Source organism: Trachinotus anak, unplaced genomic scaffold, assembly GCF_046630095.1.
Source record: "Trachinotus anak isolate AG129_WGS33_773 ecotype Australia unplaced genomic scaffold, CSIRO_AGI_Tana_v1 ptg000028l, whole genome shotgun sequence".
NCBI lineage: Eukaryota > Metazoa > Chordata > Actinopteri > Carangiformes > Carangidae > Trachinotus > Trachinotus anak.
In genome coordinates, this window is record NW_027273879.1 from 3,948,641 (window position 1) to 3,968,432 (window position 19,792).

Consider the following 19,792-nt stretch of genomic DNA (forward strand, 5'->3'; position numbering starts at 1 on the left):
CCCTCTAATCCTTTTACACCACATGTCTATTTATGCCTCTTTTCTTAACTTTTACCTCTGTTTGCCAAAAGACAAAAGGACAATCTTGTGATTGTTATCTTATCGTGATCTTAAAATCAAATCACAGCATAAAACTCATTACATTTGCTACACATGCTCCCAGTCTCAAAACTGCATGAATCTGTGCAGGTCACATACTTAAAAATGTCAGAGGTAAAACTTTAATACTTTAAGCAGGTACTAACAAACATCAATAAAATTCTAGAGACTGTGGCATCTTGTTTTAAGCCTCTGCACACCCACACAGGTGTTACCACTTAGCAGGTTAGACCTCTCAGCGCTGCGTGGGCATGTACAGACTGAGCTTGACTGACATCTCTCCCGGCAGTTTTGTTCCACCTTTTGAGATCCTTTTTTTATTTTTTTTTTTTATTTTATTAACATAGAAAATGTAGTTGTTTTTGATTGCTTTAGGATTTATGTCCTGAGAGTACACCAAGCATGGGTTGACCTAATGTTAACCTGAAACGAGGTCTCATCAGGCAGAACAACTGAAAGCACCTGTGTCCATAATAATCAGGGCCTCCTCTACTCTGGCATAGTAGTTGCAGTATCTTTGTGCTGTGTTTGTCTACTACTCAGTTAAACTAGAGTTGTGGTTCTGGCATAACTTAACCTGCTTGCAAGGTGGATGGAGAGTCTTTAAACCATCAAAACTCTGTGGAAAAACCACAAGACTAATTCATTTGCTCTAAAACCACAGGACCAAATGCTTAACTCCAGGCCCAGAGTTGCGATTGACAACAGTGAGGTCATGTCCTTGGCATATTTTGAGCTTTCAGCAAAAGTAGTAAAGCCAGTTAATTTTCTACAATCAAGAAATTCCACTCATTCAGTACTTTTTTTTTAGCCACGCTAGCAGCATGGCTTGATGTCAGCCTGGAATAGGTCAACAAATGTTGGATGGATTGGCATGAAATTTGGTACAGATGTCCATGGTTCCCTCAGAATGAATCCCAGTGACTATGGAGATTCCCCTGACTTGACATACAGTATTACCCACTCAAAGAGGCGAGTGAATAAACGAAGTATAAGAAATATAGATCATGAAAACAGACTTTTATTTTGGTCATTATTATTTAGATTCATAACCTCATTATTTTTACAATCATTGCCGTGGCCCTGCTAAACTCATTCATAGCCACATAGAGGCCTAACCCACTGGGCTTAAATCATATTTTACATGTGACTGTGATCTTTTTTTTTTTATTCCTTGTGAAGTGTTGTCTGACATTTCAGTCTAAACAAAGAGGGTGCTTATAAATTGATGGTTTGCTTAACTGGATGAACTACACAGCAAACTGTCTCTTGTTGGTCTGACGTTGGAGTAGATTTTTGCTGAAATTTACACATTGAGTTTCATCTAATTGATCAGCTAATGAGCTAGGGGCCTGCAGCTGTGAGATGGTGGGTGGAGTCCATCATGAAAATGCAGGCTGCTGCTGAGATGTTACAGCTGACTGAAGATGGCTTGAGGCTGAAATGTTTTTACTATTTTCATTCTGTCTTTGTTAATAAAAAAATGTCAAAAGAATGAGCACACTCTTGGACACACAGGGTGAAGGGCAGGCACATCCAAAGAACTTATACAGATTTGCTGGATCGAAAAAACACACTGGAGGCAGAAGTCAGACACGTCCACACACTGCACTGGTAGTTCCCAGCAAATTTCCTTCGACAGCAATGTTTCAGGCTGAGAGAGATCTTTATCAGACGTTGGCAAATCGATATCACATAAAGGAACAAACATTATACAGACAATAAGTTGACCCCTCAGGTGCTTATGATCTGCATGATGTACTAAAAATCAGAACAGAGCTGGACAACACTCTCTGATACTCTGATATTATATATAAAGTGCCACTTTAAAGAAGAGGAAAATATAAAAACGCATTAAATATGTTCTGATAGCAACACAAATTGTTTTTTTTTTCTTTTATAGGTGTTTTGATGTGATGATTTGTGTGATTCCTGCCTTACATTTGATTTAAATATTTGATATATTAGATTAAATATGTTTTTGAGTCATATATTTTTTTATGTATTTTTATCTTTCCTACAGAGGCATGCTTTGTCCCTTACATGGTCATACCTGACCATGTTGTCAAGCTCTGTTCTGATTGGTCCATTTGCAGAGCAGCTTGACTCTCTCAATCATGCAGATCACAACCACCTGGGTGATGAATGTGTTTGCCTACATCGTGCTTCTTCCTGTGTGTGGTGGCTGTTTGACAGTGCCTGGTGAAGCTCTCAGTTAGACTGAAACATTGCTCTGTTATATTGAATTTGCTGGGAGGTATCAGTGCAGTGCAGCTTTGTCTGACTTTTGTCTTGAGTTCAGATGGTTTTGTGCACCTGACTGGTAGCCGACACGAGGAGACTGTTGAGCTTCTTTTATCCATCATGTGTATTAAATCACAATCTGTTTTGGAGGATGAATCATCATCATCATTCCTAGATCCAAATTAAGCTGGAAGCCAGAGATGATAGCTGCCAACCTTCTACTTTCATTTTTGTTTGGGTCAAGAAATGGAGAATGGATGAAAAGCACAATGTTTATTAAATAACTTCTTTTATTTAATCTTCAGTGAAAAACTGACCATGAGACCCAAACTAGGTTTAATACAACAGCAGTCAAACACAGCATTGATATTTGAGAGATGAGCGGCCAAGTGTAATGCTTGGGTGGCCAGTCTAATCGCATTAGAAAACCAACATCTTGAACTATAGCCACTCCTCACTCTCAAAGTCTATTAGAGCAGAAAAGCCTGTTATTAATATCCCAATATGGCAGCCAGTGTGTTGTGACACTATCTCATTCTCTCGCCACTATCTGATTCGTATGTAAGTAGGTCAGTGGTGGCAGGGCCAGGCTATGAATGGGCTCTGTTAGACGAAGATCCACAGGCTCAAAGCAATTACACATTAGCATGGGGGCTCTGTCCTAAATTTCCCTTTTGACGTCTGGCGCTTGACCCTTCAGCTCTTCCCTATCCAGCCCAGACCACACAGTAACAGCACATTGAATAATTAAACTTCAGTGTGAAGGTGTGAATGGATGTATAACAGTTGTTTTGGGTTTTTTTTATCTTTAAATGTCTTATTGATGAGATCAATCATAACTCTAAAGGAATAATGGAATAAAACCCCACAGCTACACTCATCTTCATTAAACCTGTGCTGCTCACATGCTGTAAATTAGTTTCTAAATTTACATTCACAGTGAAGAAGGCAAGTTTGCTGCCATAACAATGACACCCGCAAAGACATTTGCAGTGCATTTGGAGTCTGACTGGTGTCCTGTACTTGTGTTCTTCTGGGCTGCCTCAGTAATGGCCTGCAGTAATCCCAGACAGTGCCTCCCTTAGTCCCTGAATGAACCACTAACATACAGTATGTCAATAAATCCATGGCACCCAGGGTCCAGGTTCTTCCTCAGTTTTAGCTGCTGCTCTAGTTTGTCCAAGCCACTTGTCATATTGGCCATCCATCATGTCTTTAGGAGTCCCACATGTCTACAAAGTTTATTGCTGATGTTTAGCACCACAGGACTTATGTGCTTAAAATGTCTCAATTTGCTGCCCTGTCTGCATTTTCTAGCTGCTGCTAGTAGCACAGCCAACTTTCCTCAAGCCTACAGGTGGTGAGGATTTGATTTTCTACAGTTGAATAACAATGGTTTGGTCAGTCAGGGGATTTTATACTTGCTTATGGTATCTGGAATATATATATATATATATATATATATATATATATATATATATATATATATATATATTCTAGCCCCCACAGGCAATGGTGGACAGTAGACTAAGTAGTGTACTCAGGAACAAGTTTTAGTTGTACATTACCTGTGTACTTCCATTTGATAAAACCTTATACTTGTATTCTGTTACATCTCACAGGCAAAGTTACTGTTTACTCCATTACATATAGCTCACAGCTATAACTAATAGTTACTGCACAAATTAAGATCTAGTCTGAGCCACTTGTCACATTTTCAGCTGTTTATCATTTTGTTATATTTAAAGGAAAAATGTGACATCGAAAACTTTTTTTTCTTGCCAAGAGTTAGATGAGAAGATTGATACCAAGTCTATACTTGTACATTCAGTATGAATGACAGAGGTAACAAAATCTGCCTGCCAAACATGTACTTTTACTTTTGATACTTGAAGTATATTTTGCTGATAATACTGCTTAATTGTCAGAGGTGTTTTTACAATGTAGCATTGTTTAACCTTTTTTAAATGATCTGATCTGATATAATCAGTCCTCCGGCTGTTCAGGCTCACCTGGCACACTCTGGTGATCGCTCCACTGTCAGATTCCTAGAGTACTGCTCTGCTCCAAGCACATTTGCATCTCCCAAAGCGACCTCTTCATACGCCCTAAACCTCACTACATCCTGACTCTGCTCCTCTAAAATGTTTCACAAGCGTATTACGCTCGGGTGCTGTTGTAGTCTTTTGACACATCACCTGTTGCAATAATTGGAGAGAGCTAAATCCTTACCTGCTGTTTTTTCCCCTCTCCCTCATCCTCCTCAACCTACTTTGATGCCCCACTTATCACCACTGCCATTGTAAGTACTGAGGAATTAGCTTCTCGCTCTAGTTTCTGCTTTACTCACCCAGGATGCTGCCTCAGTAGAATCCATGCATTCTGATCATCCTAAATCCATCCTGTAAACACTGCATTAAATATTGATCACGGTATCATGCACAACAACTTTTTTTTTTCTTTGCTGTGCTAGGCTTAATGCGCACTGTGCAAGGTTTTCTCCTAATGAGACACTTGAAGTGCTGCAAGTCATCTTCACCACCACTGATTTTGATCAAAGCTTTAAAAAAAGATTACAGATTATTGAAGTTAGTGGTGCAGGGGAGGGTTTAAAACCTTTTCTTTATTAAAATGATCACCAAGGAAAGCTTGCATGAAATACATACAGTGAATAATACATATATTTTTCCTGGTTTTATCATAATGTGCTCCAGGTAGTGTAGAAAACTGAGCTTAAAGTGATAGAATTCACACACTAACTGTCCATAAAATGCCTACAGCCAGGCCTTTCTTTATGCAGTCTTTGTTGGAGGCATCAGCAGGGAACAATCCGTGTCAGACCACCAGATGCAGACTGGGAACTTCTTTCTTGTGGTGAATCTGTGGAGCTAGAACATTATTAAAACATACTGCAGTGCAATTAATAGTAGCCTTACCCGTCATGCAGCTTAAGCAGACAGCCAATCATTTATTTAGCATTTAAATAGTCTAAATCCAATTCTCAACACTCTCTCTCTCACACTCACACACACTCACACACACACACACACACACACACACACACACACACACACACACACACACACACAGCCCAGATGTTTGTAAACATTAAAAAACATCTATTTGTTTAAATGGATGTGGCCAAATGCCTCAATTTAAAAGAAGTCAGCTCATATGTAGAGTAACATGAATTAATCACCTTTTGACAGTATCTTTTGTTTTCCTGTGTGCATGTAAAGAGCGGGCCTCTTACACTTACACTATGGTATCATTTAACATTTATTCTTTTATTTTAAATAATACAATAAATATACTACAAACGAACATTGGCTTTGGTAGAGTTACAAGTTCATCATTTTCTCCCCACTTCACAATTGTGTACATGATCTTTTCCTTTTTTTTTAAAATTATTCATCTGTAGCATTGGAAAAAAAAAATGGATGTATCCTGATGAATAAAACGTGGACTGGAGATCATGTCACTCTACAGAATTATAACAAGAGAAAAAAACTTTACAATTTCATGCATACAGATAGGTTTTAATGCTTCAAAAGACATACAAGAGTGGATGGCCACAGTAAACTTGAATTTATTGACATAAAAACCAATATATCTTCTATCCTCTTATCCTTACACAGGTTTGACAAGACTGTGAAAACAAACAAAACAGACAGACAAACAGAAAATCTACAAAATAAAACAAAACAAAACAAAAACAATGGCAGCATTACTGCTGGTTCTGGAAATTTACAAAAAATGTTTGTCCTTTTTTTTTTTTTTTTTTTTTTTTTCTTTTACTGTGAGCAAAGTGTTAAATTTGGGTGAACTGCATCACAATGAAGAATGAAGCCAAAGATCTACAAGCATACTGAGTTACCTTAACAGAAATGGTTCAAGTCACATATTTAAAGATTTTTAAAAAACCAAAAAAACAAAAAAAAAAGGAAATAAAACAAACCTATGTATGAAGGGCTGTAAAAATTCTGTGGTAGATACTAGTGGTCATAAGCATAGAGAGTGCATAGTTTGAACAAAGAGCATAATTACAATAAGGGCAAAAAATAGTAGACCAGCAAGCACCTTCTGACGCTGCATGAGGAAACTCTTTCATCTGGCTAATTTTTGATGACCTGTTTCTACTGTGGTTGAATCCAGAAGAAGCACTTTTCAAGTTGTTTCCCATAAGAGAAAATTCTTTTTAAAAATTTCAAGCCACTTAAAGCTAAATATATGTATATATATATTTGATAACCTTTGGAAGGGTTTAGCTTTTCATACATCGAACAAACCGTTTCCCTTAGGACGCTTTGGCCCAATCACAACTTTGTCAACTCCATCAGTTTGATGTGGCACAGATGATCCAACAGCAAGAGGGAAAAAAAAATCACAGCGTCTTAGAGCAATGATATGCAAAGCCAACAGCACCATCTTAGTTTCCTTTTCGTTTATTCCAACATTTGGTACAAGTGTCAGACACTTTTCCTTTCTGTGCGGTCCGCCGGAAGCAGGAGATAAGATTCGCTGCCATGCTGCACTGAAATGTGAGTGCATATGTGGGGAAACGGCATGCAAATGCCAATGCTGGACAATTTATTAAAAAAACCAAACAAAAAAAAACCAAACAAAAAACAGAAAAAATGGATACAGCAAAGATCCACCTGCGCCACATGTGGTGGTTAAGAGGGTTAAGGGGCTGCTGGTGATGGAATATTATCACCACAAATTTCCTTTCATTCAAACAACACAAACTAGAAAAATACATAGCACCACAGAAGACAGAAAATAGCACCTAGGTTTTGATTTTTGTGTTTTTCATTAAAATGTGATATCATCTCCCATTGCATAGTCAGATAGATGAGTGTTTCAGGAAAAAAAAGAAGCTGTTTATTAAGTTAATGATATTTCCACCAAGGTAGGTGTTCAGTTCAGAGGGCACAAAAGGAGGAATGTATTATTATTATTATTTTGTCTGTTATGCAAATCAACTGTCACATAATATCACAGAGCTTGTTTTCGTCTTTTATTTCCATTCTGTTCTTAAATTACAACAAGATGTGCTCCACAACTGCAACAAGACAGGACTTCCAAATTTAGTTTTTTTTTTTCTTTTTTTTTTTTTTTCGTTTTTCAATTTACAAGTCGAATTTCCTCACTTTCGATATTTCTACAATTTTTCGATGTTATCCCTGCATCCATCATCTACTACCTCACAATTCATAAAGTCACATGCATGTTTTGAAGCCAGAAGCAATAAATCATTACCAGGAGAAAAAATATACAGAATGTACTTACAAACATAAAAATTATTTATATATATTTATATTATATAAGATCCATTCCAAGAGAATGGGGAGACAATTATGCACAAACAAAGCTCCTGTAGTGAATGAGCAAACAAACCAACAAAAGACAAGTGGAAGAAGCCAGGGAGATGAGGGAAAACATGAGATCAGAGCTAAAGAAGAGAAAGGAGCCAAATCAGATGGAGTCCATGGCAAATACTGCGACCGTCTGGAACGGCTGCAGCTCTCAGGGTCGCCTTCGTTGTCTGGGACCAAACTAAAATCAAGTGTGATCACATGGGGCTAGGTGTGTGGGTGTGTGTGTGTGTGTGGGTGTGGGTGTGTGTGTGTGTGTGCTTGTTTGTACGTGTGTGAGTGTGTTGTGTAGGAGGCAGGATCTGACATCCAGTTTCAAAACTTGCATGTGATGGAGAAGGCACACTGAGGTTTCAAGGTTATCTCGTTTTTTCCTCTATTCCTAAAAGAATTTCACTGTATTCTCAACTTGATTTCATTTTACTCATACTTGTTGCTTTATGGAAAAAAAAAGTTGCTTTTTTTTTTTTTTTTTTTTTACAAATACAATTGTCCTATTCTTGTTCAAATGTTGTTTTTTTCTGAGAAAACAAAAATATGCTTTTTTTCTCCATTTGCTCAGTAAACAGTCTTAGCCGATGAAACAGACAGGGCCCACTTCGAATCCAAACTTCTGCGTGGAACCGCCAAAATCGTTGAACATGATGTCCACAAACGGCACCTGCTCCACCTTTGGTGTGTTGATCTCAAGTACTGTCTTTTCATAGCCCTTTTTCAACTGAGAAAAGACACAGCAGGAGGGAGAGTTAGTTAGAAATAGAAGCATTACACTCTTTGCACGGCTCTTATTGACTGAGCCACTACAAAGACAACAGAAACAATTTTCTGACAGTGCTGATCAAAGGCACCCTGCCAACTTTCCACACACACACACACAAACACACGCCTCTCTTTGACTTACTGCACAGCCATCAGCCACGGCGCGGATGTAGGGATTGTTATCGTACGACATCTCCTCATCGTTGGAGCCCAAGAAGCGGATGGCCTTGTCGTAGTTGTCCTGCTCCTGGTCGTGCCAGGCCACCGACTGGTAGCAGTTGTATGTCATGTTCTGTCTGGCTGCCGCACTCAGCAACCGCAGGAAAGTCATCTGGACCACGCCGATGGGGTTGCCCTCCGCATCCACGTAGGACAGCTGCAAAGGGAAAAAAAAAAGAAGAAATGCAGATGGGAGCTGAGCATCACAAACTCAACACCAGGAGACGGGACCAGGGGAAAGGATGAGTAAACCGAGGGGAAGGATATCCTGAAGATACTAAAAAGATTCACTGAACACGCTCGTGTCTATACTGTGCAGTGTTTGTCTCTTGGGAATCATTTTGAATTAATTTGACTAGTAATTTGTTTTCCTGTTTTTACTGCTGAGTTGGGATTTCTAGGACGTGCTTCTTATTCATAATAGTGTCAGAAGGAAGAGGATACCAAATTTATATGAGCTACCACGCTCTGTGGCGGCGCAGACTAAACTAAGAGGTTTATGGCGTATGTGAGATTGATTTTTAGGTAAGACACCACCACATATTGACCTGATCATTCAAGGGTAACATTGGCGTTATTCTAGATTTTTCTTACTGTCCACATATTTCATGAAAAGGCCAAAAGCAGCGCCGCTAGAGTTGATCTCTCATTACTTTCTGACTATTTGTTGCACTCAGTTCCTGATTCATTCACTCCTATTGACGATGCACCATCAATCTTTAAACAAGGTCACAAATACTTCTTTAGTTTTTAAGCTCAGTGGTTTCCTAAAACATCTGGGCTCTGTAGTTTGTAACAAACTTTACTCAAAAACCGCATTTGTTGAGGTCTATTTTCAGTGGTGGATTAATAGAATTGAACATTTCCAACAGTAGAATGGTGCATGTGAGCTTGTTTAAAGTCAACAAAGCCCCATGTTCCTTGTACTGAAGGAACATGTCATGAATCATTGTTGGTTTTTGTCTTTTGATTTCTTTTATTTTGTCAACAATAAAAAATGTTGAATACTACCAGCCTCATGCTTCAGTAACATGTGCAAATATGTGCTAATGCCTCAAGCTAAGCTAACCCTTGAGAACCACAGTCCACATTGCTAAGAAAATGGATCAGGTGGTGACGGGTGCAGAACATTTCCAAGGCCTAATGCCTGTAAGCTGGGCTGATGTGCACGGCTTAATGTGGAAAAATCTGCCTTCAAAGTACAAAATCTAAGCATAACTAAATGCCTAATTTAAATCTTGATTACGTAATTATCTAAAATATAGAGCCAAATGATGGTATCCGATATGTTGCAGTAATGATATGTTAATTGCCAGGTAATTAACCTATAATTAACCTAGAATCTTGCTGTTTGAGCTCATGTTACAGAAAACTGAGCTACATCCCATTAAGCTGATTATGGCGCTTTGTAATCCTGACTGATAAGACACCAGGCCTGGAACCAGTCACAGCTCGGTTTAATGTCCGTACGTGACGACCGGCATACCAACCATCAGGAATCCATTAGATCCACACGGTTGCTTCGTCTTTCAGACAAACGGGACTTACTGAGAGTAGAGCGCATGCAGCGTCCATGCCATGCAGCCAGAGCAGCAAACCGCCTGAGTCTGCGTGTGTTCTTACTCGACTTCTTCCATTCATTCAGACACACACACACACACACACACACACACACGCGCACACACACACACACCTTATCACACATGCATGTACAAAGCCAGAGTACCGACACTCAGACTTGATGATAACAGTGACACCTAATCATCTTCTCCATCTATTTGTGCTACAATTTTAGTGCCACTAATTGCTTTCATTATCTAATTAATCACAAGATATAAACACTTAAGATCTGTTCTGTAGTTCAACGTCTGAGTGTCGTCACTGTGGCTCAGATTTTAAAAACCCGCTCTGAGGTTTTCATCCTCAGAGAGGCTGAGTACCCCCATGCTTTTCCCCCCACTGGTACCCCATTTGCCCTCCCTCCCTGCCCCGCACAGCGTGTGGATCAAGCCTGACATCACCAGAGAAACATTACCTCTTTATCATCACAGCCGCAAGTCAACAGTGACTGAGTACCCAGAAGCCCCTGGGTGGTGACTGTGTGCCTGACCTGTTTGACTCAGAGCTACTCTGCCAGATCTAAGTAGTGATTACAGTTAGACGGTGGGAATGTGAGTGCAGCTGAATGGCTGCAGCAGAGTGGGGATGACACTTGTGTCCCCTACGGAGGAGGATAGATGACCTGCTGAGGCAGGAAGTTGTTGAGATCAACAGCTAAAAAAAAAAAATCCAATGTGTAAGAAAGAAGTGTAAATTGATGTATTCACTTTTCAGTGTTTTGACTCAAGAGCTTCTTGAGTCATGGGGTTGTTGAGGCACACAGTCACTGATGGAAGATGCTCTCTTAATGCAGCAGAGGTGTGGCAGAGTGGGTAAGACAGTCAGGGATTTGTGCAGCACACTTCAGATGACAGGTATGTCGCCTCCGCACAATCAAATCCTGCCTGTATGGTCCACACACACCTCTCTTTCATTTCCTTGTAAGAGCATCACCTGTGTTGCTGGACTGAAGGTGAGTGCAGCTTGTGCTGAATCATGCACAACAATAATAGAACAAGCAAGGTGCCAGTGCAGATACATACTTTGTAGGGCAGAACCAGAACCATGCAGAGCCTCAGGCACACAGAGTCCAGGCCTGAGCCAAGACTCCGGGACCGCAGACAGGGCCACTTACCAGGGAACCTCTCTTGTAGTGACTATACCATGTGCCTGGCGAGTCTTTGGGCCATTTTGCCATTTTGCTCTGTAAAATATAAGAGGCGTTCAGGGAAGGGAAAGGGACTTAGGAAAGTCGGAAGCTTACCAGTTTACCACGTTTGAATTCACTGAACCAGGAGCCGGGATTCTCCTTTACCCAGGATGTGAGCCTAGCCTGGGGGCATGGATCAACAGAGAGGCAGAGCAGGAGGAGGAAAAAACAGCAGTGTGTTAAAGAGAGGACACAGATCTGACAGAAACACATCCCCACTCAGTTTTTTTTTTCTCCCCTTTCTTCTCCTCTTTGTCCTCTGAGGAGTCCTCCAGACCTGAAACAGTATTCAGTGAGATCAACCACACCAGCCGGACCAGGGCAGAAGATTTTTAGTGAGTCGTTATGCCATTTTGTACAGTGCAAACTGTAGCTGGCAGCTAATTGCTGCTGAAAGATTCATGAGTACACAGTGATTAATTAAGAAATGATCGCCTGCGAGGAGCTTCCTATACCACGGCCTCGCTCCTTCCCTGCTGTTCAGTGTTGGTGCTGTGCAGCCGCGGTGCACTAACTTTGTTATGCCATTAAAAGCTGTGAATTGGCCAACAGGGCACAGCTCTAATGATCTCAGGCATGACAATGATAAATTTCCCTATAATTAGAAAGCAGCATTTGATATGGAACTGTCATCAATAGCTTAATGGGTTAATGAATGATGGGCTGGAGATCACTTATCGTCGGAGGTTGGCATACATTAGACCCCTGCTGCTTTGAAGGTGACCTTCAGCTGTTTTCACCAGAGCGGACTGAGCGGAGGAGGAAATACACCCTTGCAGTGACTTTCTCTTTTCCTAGAATCTGTGATAGCAATGTCTGACTTTCTGTGCAGTGCATGGACAGTATCACTATGTGCTCTTATAATAACCGTGCCAATCTGAACACACGTGGGAGTGTTTTGAGTCTCAGTGCAAGGACTGACAGCGCAGGCTTTTCTTTTCACCCACAACCCAAATGAGAGCCGCCCATCAGAAGCACGCTATAAAAAGTCTGTTTCATTATTCTGAGCTTAAACAAACTCCTGCTCCTCTGAGGTTTGGTGAGTGGGATCATTAAAATGGCTGTAGCACTGTGCTATTACACAACCCCTGACTTGTCAAAGGCAGTGTTCCCAGTGTTTCACCACTCCTGCATAATGAACCTAAAATCTTCTCATTGTGCCTGTCACCTGCCAAAGGCTTTCACAGGTGAAGTTCTTAATGGCGTTATCTAAAAATGGCGTGGTGTGTGTGTGTGTGTGTGTGTGTGTGTGTGTGTGTGTGTGTGTGAACTTATCTCTGTGCAGTTAGTAACTGTCAGAACTAAACTGAGATTTTAGCATGTTTGTAAAATAACTCAGGGTCTCATGGGAATTGCAGTCCTTCTCCTGAGTCATCTCTCATCTTTCTTCATAACAACACACCAGGTAATCTCATGCAGGCTGATTATACAGGTACATGAGTAGGTGCAACAGAAAACCTCTTGCAAACTGCACTGTCTTGAGATGTACGGGTTATTTATACAGTTCGCACTCCAGTTAGTCCCAGATGAGAGTGAAAAAAGACAATTATTCACCTGTCTGGAGTATTAAGCTTACACTACTTCACTGTCAATCAAAACACAAACAGCTCAAAATAGTTTTTCTCTAGCACCAGTCTCACACTTTTTCTGCTTAATGTATCACCAGCCCAACTGCCTCGAGTTCGTGTGTGTGTGCGCATGTGTGTGTGCAAGTGCACATGCGGCCAGACTTACGCCTTCAGACTTCTTATCGGGGAAGATGCAGCTCTCTCCTCCTGCTGTGAAGTTGCAGTAAACCTTGAAGGCGTCCCGAGAGCAGCCCTGGTTTGGATCAACCCAGTACTCACCTGAAGAGATGGAGAGAGGGAGAAGGAGGGGGAAATTATAGAGTGGCACATGTGAAGCCAGTGTTGCTCTCCTCCAGGTCAAGGCAGTGTCTGACATTACACAGCCTGCACTCCAGTATCATTCATGTCTCTGTCTACACTATCATTTTATCTTGTGTCGATATTACATTCAGTTAAGTTATACAGGGAAAACGTGACCGAACTCCCTTTAAAAATCACAGTTTAATACTGCCTTGCTTAAGGTAAACATCACAAAGCTTTTGAAACCCAATATACAACACATTCTTAATTGTTGGGGTTTTCTAGTAAATTCAACATACATCCATCTTTGAAAAGTGAGTCCTGCTGCTGAGGTGAACCATTAAATAACTTGGAAATAACTTGGATGAACTAATCCATATGTAAAAAAAAAATAAAAAATAAAAATAAAAACTGCAAGTGTCATGCAGCTGCGACGGATTAGCTGCTGAAATACCCCAAATCCAGCATGAATTACAGGGGGTTCAACTAATTATCATTTTCTTTATAGATAAATCTAATGATTATTTTCTCAATTGTTTGGTCTATAAAAAGTCAGAAAAGCTTATCTAAAGCCAAAGGGGATGTCATCTTTTTTTTTTCTGTCCCACAATTAAAATCTGAATGTATTATCTCATAAGAAAAATTAAAGCAGCAAATCCTTACAAACAACAGGCTGGAACTGTGTAAAAGTTTGACATTTTGGGTTGAAAACTAACTTTTATAATATTGAAACAGTTGCTGATTATTTTTTCTGCCAGTTGCCTGATCTATTAATCGTTAACCGTTGCACCTTTAGTTGATTCTGAAGCCATATTCGTTTATGAGAATTTAAATTTATCAATTCATAAATTTGGGGGTGTATTCTGTTTGCAGTGTATGTGTCACATGGGTGTAGCAATGCTACAAAGCTCAATGTACAATCCAGCAGCACTGTCTTTTCCTCAACATCTCCAGCAAGCCGCTGTGTGAATGTGACCAACACCATCTCAGCGCAGAAATTAAAAACCGTGGCGAGAGAGAGAGAGAGAGAGAGAGAGGATTAGACAATAGGCCTCAAGCCTCATTTAGATGGAGTGTGATACAAACCATCAGGGAAATCAGGGTGGCAGAGCTGCAGGTCCTTGCAGGTACGGGCGGGGTTGTTCTGTGTGCCCAGTGGGTGCTTCATCTGCTCGATCTCCAGTTTCAGGGAGTTGAGCGAGCCAAAGATTTCCTCCATGCCGTCGTCGTAGTCCTTGTAGTTTGCATCCATGGGTGCATCATCCACCATCTGGCTGGCATCGATGTTCCTACGCGTTCTGCCCTTCATGGAGGCCTGGATGGGGAGTGGGTGGATGACATCGCCAGGAGGGCCCTGTTAAGGAGAGATGAAAGGAAGAGACAGAGGTAAGGATGGAGATTATGCAAACATCCATAAAACTGAGAGATAATGACGCACAAAGTGATGCCATTCAAAAGACTAGTGCATTAACTTACAGGAGGGCCAGGAGGTCCAGGTGTACCAGTCTCTCCCTTTGGTCCAGTTGGACCCTGAAGAGGACAAATGAAAGGAATGCTTAGTCTTAAACGTCACAATTTTTATGGGTGTCATGAGAAATGCTTGTCACCAAAACACTTACCGCTGAACCTTTAGCTCCTTTGGGACCAGGGGGACCCTAAAGATGACCAAGAAATCAGTATTAGCTCAGACATTACATCCTGTTGAGTTAGACACATTCTGTAGTGCACTATGTGGATATGATGAGTCTTACAGGTAATCCAGGAGGACCCAGGGGACCAAGAGGACCTGAGGGACCAGCGATACCCTGAAGAAGAAGAGAGTGTGAAATCAAACTGGTGTGTAACAACAGAAGACGCAGTGTTTATCCCTGATGCAACAGCACTGACTAACATGAAGTATATTAACACTGGTGACCACATTTTGCCTTTGCTGAATAAAAAAAAAAAAAAAAGACACAAATATAAAGACTATCAATAACTTTCAGTGGGAAGGCTGTTGGCACAAATGGTACTACTCTTCTGCAATGCTCAGCCTGTTTAGTGTACACAGAATTAAAAATACAACGTGTGGGCGTGTGTAGGACTTTTTCTGTGGCTCAAGTGTGGTTTTCTTTGCTTACATTGTCTCCTTTGGGACCAGATGATCCTGAAGGACCAGGAAGACCTCTATCGCCCTTCTCTCCCTGTTCACCAGGGGGTCCGATGAGACCAATAAGACCTGGATGACCCTAAGCGCAGAGAACAACACACACATATTATCAATATGACAGTCAATAACACACCATCAGAAACATTAGCCCTGTAATATATCTATCTGGCACACCCTCTAATCATTAGGGTAATGATCTGATGGCTGGAGGCAAACAACAGATCCAATCAGTATGTAAGCAAATTACATCCATTAGTCTTTGTTACAGTATTTACTGTAACTTATGCTCCACATCAAAACATTCAGATCAGTCGAGCGGGTGCTGGAGTGGCTCACCTTTTCTCCTTTGACACCTGAGTCTCCTTTCAAACCTGGTAAACCAGGAGGGCCCTATGAGAGGGATAACAGGTGAATATGGCTTCAGATCAGCCTCAGAGATTATATGAAATACCTCAGAGCAAAGGCCAGGAGTCACTTCTACTCACCATAGGTCCGGGAGGTCCATCTGGACCTGGAGGACCGGGTAAACCTTGCTCTCCCTGCACAGAAATACCAATCAAACAGCGTCTTTAGCCTGAGCTCACAAGAAACACTCACATCCCCAATGTTCTGCCTCTTTATAACAAACTGTTCATGCACTTTATCTTTTCATTGAAGCACAACTTCAATATGACTGTGATGAATTGGTGCGAGGGTAAGAAACACTTTACTTACAACTGGGCCAGGGATACCCCTGAGGCCTTCAGAACCAGGCTTGCCAGGTGATCCTTGAGGACCAACAGGGCCTGTCTTTCCTTGGGGACCTTCCAAGCCAGACTCTCCCTTTCACACAGAAACAGGATACACATAAACCATTTGATTCTTCCTCATTTGTTTTGTTTTTTTTTTTTTGTTTTTTTTTACGTTGTTGGAGTAAAGTCTGTTGGATGCGTTACCTTGGCTCCCTTCTCTCCTTGTCTTCCCTCAGGTCCTGCAGCTCCAGGGGGGCCCTATTTTGAAAAAAAAAAAACAGATAACAGAGATTAATATTGTTCAATACAAAGACAGAACATTTTAGCATTTTTGATATTAATAAAATTTTGCAAGTAAAAGGAGGAGAGCACACAGGACAGTACTTACTCTCTTTCCTGGTGGTCCAGATGGACCAGACTCTCCAGTGGGTCCAGGTGAACCCTAGTTCAAAATTTCAGCGGATGAAAATGAAAAGAAAATGAAATCATTTGCAATTTAAGTGAGAATCTTAATTTTACTGTAATAACACCCAGGGTTGTGTCATCAACACTCACAGGCTGACCAGGCTCTCCATCATCTCCCTTGTCACCGGCTGGACCATCTAACCCCTGCATGAGAATTGAACAGAACCTCAGTCTTGCGTCATTACATCAAAAACTAGCAGCAAAGTAGAGAGTTTGCACTTTTAATGCCATACGTACAGCAGGACCAGGCTCGCCAGGGGGGCCAGGGTCACCAGGGAAACCACTTGGACCCTGAAAATCAATAAAAGCTGCATTACTTTCTTTTCTATACATCCATTTTCAGGTCAGTATGATTCTCTGAATGAGGTGAAATAGAGAGAAAGACATTTGTCATATAAAATGTGTTTTCTTAAACTAAAGGTAGAATAGAACTTACAGGACTGCCTTTAGGACCATCATCTCCAGGGGGACCCTTAGGGCCAGGAGGTCCAGCAGCACCAGCTGGACCAGCCTCTCCCTTTTCTCCTCGTTCTCCTCTTGGACCCTGGAATAATACAGTTATGAGAAATTCTCATTCAGAGAAACTGTTTGGAGGAAAAAAAAAGAAAAAAAGTGGAGAATGGAAAATGAAACGGCCTCATTATACATTATGGTCACTGCAGATAAAGGCATCTGTGTTCTAGCTATTGCCCAACAATGGTCCATTTTTCTCCAGTGGTGAAATTATCTTCGGTTCTTTCATTTCTTATCATGTAAAAATGGAGGAAACAGAAAACCGATAACTCACTGGTGGACCAACTTCTCCCTGAAGACCTGGCTCTCCTGTTTCACCAGCATCTCCCTGATAAGAGAGAGGGAGAGAGAGAGAGAGAGAGGGAGAGAGGGAAGAGAAATTAGAGGGTAAGAGAGAGACATACATTATCAGACAGGTGATTTGTTGATCTAACGCGGTTCTAAAAATCCCATCATTTACAGCAGTTCTCACTGTCCCGGTGCCCTTGTCGCCCTAATGGGGATAGAAAGAGATGAGATGAGAGATTTCAATCCATCAAGGGCAGGTGGATTGGGTGGCTGGCGCAAAAGAGGGCGTTGACCTCACTGTTCTCCCTGGACCCTGCTCATATATCTTGTCCTCTTCCTCCTGCCTTACTGGATAGTTGCCATGTTGACTCACCTATACGCTGGACACTATCGTTATTCACTGTCACATGAGCCCTACCGTCCTGCCCTCTCGGGTTCTCTGCAGATGCTCTCTGCCACACCTGTTTCAGGGGAAAATATTAGCTCATGTCATGTCTGGGCGAGAGAGCACCGATCGATAGCGCAGCTCTGCAGAGCCAATAACAAGCGGCGCGGTGATGTGTTGTGATAAGCATATCTCTAGCATGAACAACAGCTCTGTATTGTGAACATCTTTTAAAACAGTGTCTGGCTGTCTTCCATAACGTCTCTTGCTGCTGCTGTCAAGAAATCCACTCTAAGCAGTTGGTGCGCCTGTTTTCAAAAGCATGACTGATCCTCCTGTATTAGGAGCGTACACTGGTCTTGATGCAATGTTGCATCTGAGAAGCCTTGCACAGGCCATGACTGTATCCTTACAACAGCCTGCTCATGTCCACCACAGGGGATGCTGGGAGAATCTGCTGAGAACAGGGAAGCGAGAGTATGAAAGACAGCTGCTCATCACTGTTATATGAGGGATGCGTTTATAAAAAAAAAGCTTGAGCTCAGTTGCTTGCCAGCTCCTTGGGCTGGCTAATAAAATGCCAGATCAGCTGAAGCACGATTAGCCAAAAGAGCTCCATGTTTGTTTGCACGGGAGGAGAAGGACAGGGTATCCTCGGGGAGATTATGAGGGGGCAAAAGGTGATTCTATTGACTGAACCAGATAAAATAAATCACACCATCACTATGGACAGACAATGAGCTGAAAGTGCACAGCACTGCAGTCCAGCAGCTGCAGAAGCTGCCAAAGCAGGTCTTTTCATAATGAAAGAGCAGCAACAAATAAGAGTGGGAGATGATGTTATGAGAGCCGCCTTTAATAATGCATTTATCATCTTAGGATTGCAAGTACGGTGCCGTTGAGTATTTATTCATACTCTCCACTCAGCAACAGTGCTGTTGGGGATGGCAGCCTGTCCGTTAGATTTTCTGTGCATCTGTCACTTTGCAGCAGGAAAAAAAAATGATCATGTCCCATTTAAAAGGGTATCATATAAATAGGCAAGTGAAACATTAATGGCTGCAAAAACCTTGTAAAGGGGGATCATTCACAGTCTTCACCGCAGAGCACTCAAACAAACTGCCAGCACACTGAATCTGCCTCCCCCAAAGTGTTAGAATAACCAGGCAGCTGGATCAAAAATGCATCACATCTGTCTCATAGGCAGGTTACAGTGAATAATGAGACAGGTGCCGCTGCGGTCGGTGATTCGTGACATCACTCGAGGACCTTTTGTTGTGTTGTCTGCCTCTCTAGAAAAGTTGCATGGACTAAAGATTAAAGATTCACATCCAGAGTCTGTACACAATATTCATGTTCCAGAGGTGCCACTTGGAGGAAAAAAAAAAGCTGCAGCAGGATGAATACATTTTCATTTGGATGAATGCTTGAATGCACGCGGTGGAGCAGGCTTCCATAATGGCCACACAAAAGCTCCTCTCATCCATGCTAAAAGCAACAGACAGTTTCAGACCAGACTGGCTTCTATGAGAAAAGACTGTTCTTGTCTGGAAAGTGCAGGGCACCGGAGCACAAATATGATAATACAGCAGTCAAAATAATAGCAGTTGATGTACCTTTTTGAAATAATGTTCCAGGAGTTAATGAAATCACCATTTCTGTGTGTAATTATACGCCCAAATTGTTTTGGTAGACAGCGATATCTATTTTGTTCGAATGCAGACTGTTTTAAATTTTTGCTGTGTCTAAATATCTGTTTACTAAAGCAATTAAAACTGTGCTTTTATTTAATCACCTACAGGACAGATACAATTACTGTCGAATAAAAGGACGCACAAAAACACAACTGGAGGGAGTTTATGTGACTATGTCTGTGTTTACACTT

The 19,792-nt window shown here is 41.4% G+C and overlaps 1 protein-coding gene across 2 annotated transcripts in view; it reads right to left on the minus strand.

Annotated features, from left to right (window-relative positions):
• Positions 1-8,166: 8,166 nt before the first annotated feature.
• The window catches only part of col5a1 (procollagen, type V, alpha 1), a 71,475-nt gene continuing 59,849 nt past the window's right edge, over positions 8,167-19,792 (minus strand). The window contains exons 49-66 of one of the 2 annotated variants that reach the window (XM_071465325.1): positions 17,509-17,562; positions 17,158-17,265; positions 16,959-17,012; positions 16,812-16,865; positions 16,645-16,698; positions 16,461-16,514; positions 16,240-16,347; positions 16,011-16,064; positions 15,862-15,915; positions 15,497-15,604; positions 15,128-15,181; positions 14,996-15,031; positions 14,853-14,906; positions 14,463-14,730; positions 13,243-13,355; positions 11,434-11,502; positions 8,623-8,856; positions 8,167-8,439 (exon numbers count right to left, since the gene is read on the minus strand). In XM_071465325.1, coding sequence (XP_071321426.1) covers positions 8,293-8,439; positions 8,623-8,856; positions 11,434-11,502; positions 13,243-13,355; positions 14,463-14,730; positions 14,853-14,906; positions 14,996-15,031; positions 15,128-15,181; positions 15,497-15,604; positions 15,862-15,915; positions 16,011-16,064; positions 16,240-16,347; positions 16,461-16,514; positions 16,645-16,698; positions 16,812-16,865; positions 16,959-17,012; positions 17,158-17,265; positions 17,509-17,562 — 1,677 coding nt within the window. In that variant the 3' untranslated portion in view covers positions 8,167-8,292. Of the gene's footprint in view, positions 8,440-8,622; positions 8,857-11,433; positions 11,503-11,562; positions 11,632-13,242; positions 13,356-14,462; positions 14,731-14,852; positions 14,907-14,995; positions 15,032-15,127; positions 15,182-15,496; positions 15,605-15,861; positions 15,916-16,010; positions 16,065-16,239; positions 16,348-16,460; positions 16,515-16,644; positions 16,699-16,811; positions 16,866-16,958; positions 17,013-17,157; positions 17,266-17,508; positions 17,563-19,792 lie in introns of both variants that reach the window. The other variant, XM_071465324.1, reaches the window with a different exon arrangement.